At 50.0% G+C, this 5232-nt stretch overlaps 1 protein-coding gene across 1 annotated transcript; it reads left to right on the top strand.

The window, feature by feature from the left end:
- The first annotated feature begins 2071 nt into the window (after positions 1 to 2071).
- Positions 2072 to 3891, top strand: LOC123057784 (uncharacterized). Its single transcript, XM_044480680.1, has 3 exons — positions 2072 to 2159; positions 2243 to 2794; positions 2900 to 3891. Exons 2-3 carry the CDS (start codon positions 2264 to 2266, stop codon positions 3632 to 3634), a joined length of 1266 nt encoding a protein of 421 aa, XP_044336615.1. The 5' UTR covers positions 2072 to 2159; positions 2243 to 2263; the 3' UTR covers positions 3635 to 3891.
- The last annotated feature ends 1341 nt before the right edge of the window (positions 3892 to 5232 follow it).

Raw genomic sequence — 5232 nt, 5'->3', positions numbered from 1 at the left:
CAAGGATGCACGCCATATCCGGCAACAGGTCTACCACGACCGTATATGGGTGAGCATCGTTGCCCACCCATCTAAAATCATGCATACACTAGACCCTTGCTTAGGAGGCCAGATCCGGCGGCAGGTCTACCACGACTCCAACGGCTTCCCGCGTGAGGACGGCCATGTTGCCGCGGATGCCGCGCGGGCTTTTATCCGTGGGCGTCCTCCACCATCAGTGAGGGAAGGAGATGAGGCGGAGGGTGGCGACGGCTGGCCAGGACTACCCCCAAGAGGAGCGACGATCTATGTGGGTCATGATCGAGTAGTCTTCTTCTCATTGCAAACGTATTTAGTTTTCTTAGAAATGCCTGATAATAAGGCTTTGTCGTCTTTGTTCAATCTATGAGCTGGGTACCGACGTATTCCCCTCACTCCGACAATATATAATAATAGATCAAATGATGCTTGACAATGTTCATAATAATGATTAAAAAGCATGATAAGGTAGACGCAAGAACAACTGAAAACAAAAATAAGACAAATCCATATATACACAACGCAAGAACAAATGTAGGGGCTCAAGTTTTCCCCGGTTTTTAAATTTCGGAATCTTTCTTCAATCCTGGACAAACGGAGGAGGGCGTGCTTGTGGTTCTCCTGTCAAACACTCGAGTGGGGATTTCATGTTGGCTCAGAGAACGGTGTTGTACAAACTTATAGGACAATGCTACTAGCTACAGTGTAGCTACAGTGCCTAGAGCTTGACACGCCACGCTAGTGTAGTACTACTATAGCCAGTAGGACTGCCAAACCTTTTGCACCAAAAGCGAACCAATTTGTGGTTGGATGGTTAGAGGGATTGTGGTATTCCCAGCCCATCAGGGTTCAAATCCTGGTGCTCGCATTTATTTCTGGATTTATTTCAGAATTTCCGGCGATGCGCATTCAGTGGGAGGAGACGTTCTCGTTGATGACGAGGTGCCTACGGTGACTTCATAAATTTCAAGATAATATGCTGGCTCGGTCTTTCGGAGGTGCTCATAGGGGTAGGGTGTGCGTGTGTGCGTTCATAGGGGTGAGTGTATGCGCATGTATACGAGCGCTTGCGTCTATACTGCGTTAAAAAAAACTTTTGCACCAAACAAAGCAAGAAGCCAATTGCCTTTAAAAGAAAATTAAATGGGCCATATGTGATATGTCACGTAGTAAGTAGTTGTCCTTTATATGAGCTATCGAAATGCTAGCTTGAGAGTGTCTGGGAGTTATTATCTGTTCGTGACCTTTTTCTTTTGTGCAAGAGTTTGGTGGTGAGGTTTCAGCTAACAACCGTGGAATGAATACATACATGGAACATAAAGTAGAATTCGGATTTTAGATGGTACTCCCTCCAATTCAAAAATGTATAATGTTTTGAATGTTTTAATATGAACTATATACAGACTGAAATGAGTGAACGGGGACACACAAAAACGTGGCATCAATGCAAAAGGTTCAGGGAAGAATACGTGTTTTTATGGTACTATGTCGTTCCTAATGAATAATCGAGTCGTGCAAATTTTGTAACGAAACTTCATTGGCTTTTGAGTGGCAATCTATGAATGTTAACTACTTTCAAAATCTACATTACATTTTGTAACGGTTAAATTTGCATGATGCCTTGGAGAATGGATGGTGGCGGGGCCTATTTTGGTTGTTAATATATCAGGAAACACGTGAGTATGAAGAATGTAGGAATTGAGTGCCATGGTATTGTTAAATTATGAGAAACTCTGAAATAAAAGGTGTGTAATACAAGTTGTTCCGTCGCACTATAGAAAAGATGCATAATTTTTCATGAAAAATTGGACCAGTGTGACAATTTAAGACGTTGAACTTAATAGAATCATGTTGAAGAACAACTTGCAAAAATAGACTTAGTCTACAAAATCAAACAATTTCCATAGGCAAAAAAACTTGAGAGTTAGAGTATAGACAGAACACGCCAAAATCTCTAGGAAATTCGTCAGTTGCAGCAGATCAACTCAAAGAAAAAAAGAAAAAGAAAAGGCAGCAGCAGAAGATATGGTTGTTGGCTGTACCAAGGAGACAATGAACACTTCACCTTCACTTCAGACCATTGTCCATTGGTCCAAGCAGAGCAACCCCACCCACCACAGCTTTGTTCTTCGGTTCTTCCAGTAACTCTCTCTCTCTCCCTCTCTCTCTCAAATACTAGTTGTGATCTGATTCTGATCTCCTCTCCGGCCGGTCAAAATTTCAGGTGGTGCACCGGTCGATCTCTATGGGGGAGCAGCAGCAGCACAAGAAGAGGCCACGGAACGCGGAGGGGAGCGGCGGCAAGAAGTCCAGCGTCCTGGCGCTATCCTACAGTCCGGTGGCTACCGTGGCACCATCGGCACCGGCGGCGCCCAGCCCCGTTGCTATGGCAAAGCCAGCCCCCACGGTGGCCGTGACCAGTCCTCTGGCCGCCATGCCGCCGGCACCGGCCGCCCCCGGTCCAGCGGCCATGGTGGAGGGAGACATGACTACGCCAGCCGCCACGGTCGTGGTGACCAGTCCAGTGGCCGCCATGCCGCCGTCGCCGGCCGCCCCCAGTTCAGCTGCCATGGTGGTGGATCTGGAGCCGACCGGTCCAGTGGCTACTGTGAAGCCAGTCCGCGTGGTGAAACCGGAAGACGAAGTGGCCGAACAAGAAGATGCGGCAATGGCAGCCGGGGCGACGGAAGATGTGGAGCTCGCCATCTTGGCCTTGCCCAAGAAGTCGTTTCACTGCGCCGCCTGTCTTTGCCCCCTCAAGCCTCCAGTATTCAGGGTACTCACATGCTCCGACTCCTACATTTGAGCTACTAGTAGCTAGAATTATCTGTGGAAGGAGAATGAAGGTTGAATCATGCGTACATCGACTTGTGGTTTGCAGTGCGAGAACGAGCATTTCGTGTGCCAGGCCTGCGGCGGCGCGAACAAGCACTGCGGTCCATGCGGGCGCGAGGTATCCTACACCCGCTCCCGCTTCATGGACGGCGTGGTCGACGCCTACAAGGTGCCGTGCCTCTACAAGGGACACGGCTGCGCCATGGACGACATCCCCTACCACTCGGCCGCCGACCACAAGGCCAGCTGCAAGCACGCGCCCTGCTACTGCTTCGACTGCCGCTTCGTGGGCTCGCCGGCCAAGCTCGTGCGCCACCTCGCGTCGCCGTCCGGCGCGCACGCGTGGCCCGTGGAGAAGATCAAGTACGAGGTGCCCCACCCGTTCGTCGTGCCGGCGTCGGAGGAGGAGGACCAGCGCCGCCTGCTGGTCGCGGAGGACGGCCGCGTGTTCCTCCTGGCCGTGGGCGCCGGCAGGGACCCGGGCGGCCGCCGCGCCGTCACCGTCGTGTGCGTCAGGGGCAACGCCGACGCGGACGCGGACGCCAAGCCTCTGTACACGGGCGTGCTCTGGGTGGACGGCCCTCCGGCGCCCCCGCGCCAGCCGCTGGGGTGCAGCTTCAGGCTGAAGGCGACGGTGGCGAGCTGCTCCGTCCCCGGCGTCGTGGACATGGACCAGGGCTGGCTCCACGCCCATGTCAGCCCCAACATGCTGCACGGCCACGGAGGAGAGTCCGGCGACTGCGAGCTTCATCTGCGCCTTTGTCTCACTAAGCTAGCGTGAATTAGCCGCGCCTCGCTGGCTAACCTAGCTAGCTAATCATGATCGCCTTTGCTACTGTTTTCGTCCTATATGCACATGAACCCCACCCCAGTACTAGTAGTATGATTTTATGATGGAAAACCTCGGTATGGATGGATTTGTAGGGTGCTCCTTCACCCGTTAATGACTCGCTAATTTGCAGATGATTTGCACTTCTTTGTGTGGTGGAGCAGGGTTTTGGTTTTTGAAATGAAAAAAATGGAATCTCTGTCTGCCCACGTTGTATACTCTGTTCGTATGGGAGCAGGGCTCACTGGCAGGGATCACGAATGCATCACATCTTGCCCTTTTGTTGCAAGATCATCGATCGGCAGCGCCACCACGCACATGCGATGCTCTGACCGCCTGCCCGTGATAAGAGGAGAAACCAATCTTGCCGACGGCATCCTCTTTGCACTCGAAGTAGTCATCATAGCCGAGCACTCTATCTTTAATACGATTGAAAACATGCCTACTTATACGGAACCGGTGGCAAAATTTATGATGTTTGAACAACGGGTTTGTTGTATCAAAGTAGTCCTTCCAGATAAGGAAATGCCCGCTCTCCCGGTTACGATTCAACGCCGGAAGGTGGTCCGGAATGGAGCCACGGAACAACGGCCGCTGGTTGTTGAGGTGCTGGTAAGCAGTATGACTTATATCGCCCACAACTCACTTGTGTTCTACTCGTGCATATAATATCAACACATAAAACCTGGCTCGGATGCCACTGTTGGGGAACATAGTAATTTCAAAAAAATTCATACGCACACGCAAGATTATGGTGATGCATAGCAACGAGAGGGGAGAGTGTTGTCTATGTACCCTTGTAGACCGGCAACGGAAGCGTTGACACAGCGTAGAGAAAGTAGTCGTACGTCTTCCCGATCCGACCGATCCAAGTACCGAACGTACGGCACCTCCGAGTTCAAAGATATATGCCACCCAGGTGTTAAAACAACTTGTGACAGAACAATACACAGGTGGTGGAATAAGAGAGCACATCCTCAAGATGAGCAATATGGCAGCAAAGCTAAAGCCCATGGATGAGGATCTGGAGATCAAACCAAAGCTTCTGGTCCACCTGGTCATGACTTCACTGCCAAAGGAGTTTGAAACTTTTGTTGTGAACTATAATATGTCACCTGAAACATGGGACATTGAAAAGACAATTGCAATGTGTGTCCAAGAAGAGGACAGACTAAAAGCCTCACATGGTGGTACACTCAACTATGTGAAGGATCACAAGAAAAAGAACTACAATCAAAACAACAAAAGTTCTCCTTCAAAGCCATAAGGAAAAGCTCCCTATTAGCATCAGCGTCAGCAACAGTCTTTCCCAGTGGACAAAGACACTTGTCTCCACTGTAAGCAGATCGGGCATTACAAGAAAGACTGCCCTGTTTGGCTGAAGTCCTTAATGGCAAAGCAAGGGATTCCATTCGACCCGGACTACGCTAAGAAGAGAAGGAGGCATTGAAGTAGCCAATGGAATAAAAGCAGAAGTTGAAGCTTAGAGATGTTCTTTATGTTCCTTCATGTAATAGAAAGTTAATTAGCGTTTCATGTTTGGACAAAGA

This window comes from Triticum aestivum, chromosome 3A, assembly GCF_018294505.1.
Source record: "Triticum aestivum cultivar Chinese Spring chromosome 3A, IWGSC CS RefSeq v2.1, whole genome shotgun sequence".
In the NCBI taxonomy this organism is placed as follows: domain Eukaryota; kingdom Viridiplantae; phylum Streptophyta; class Magnoliopsida; order Poales; family Poaceae; genus Triticum; species Triticum aestivum.
This window is presented reverse-complemented; position numbering and strand designations above follow the sequence as displayed.

Excerpts from the sequence above, each read along its gene's own strand:
- LOC123057784 (XM_044480680.1), top strand. The coding sequence starts at position 2,264 with ATGGGGGAGCAGCAGCAGCACAAGAAGAGGCCACGGAACGCGGAGGGG. Across the intron at positions 2,795-2,899 it reads TCAAGCCTCCAGTATTCAGG|TGCGAGAACGAGCATTTCGT; the intron begins GTACTCACATGC and ends TGTGGTTTGCAG.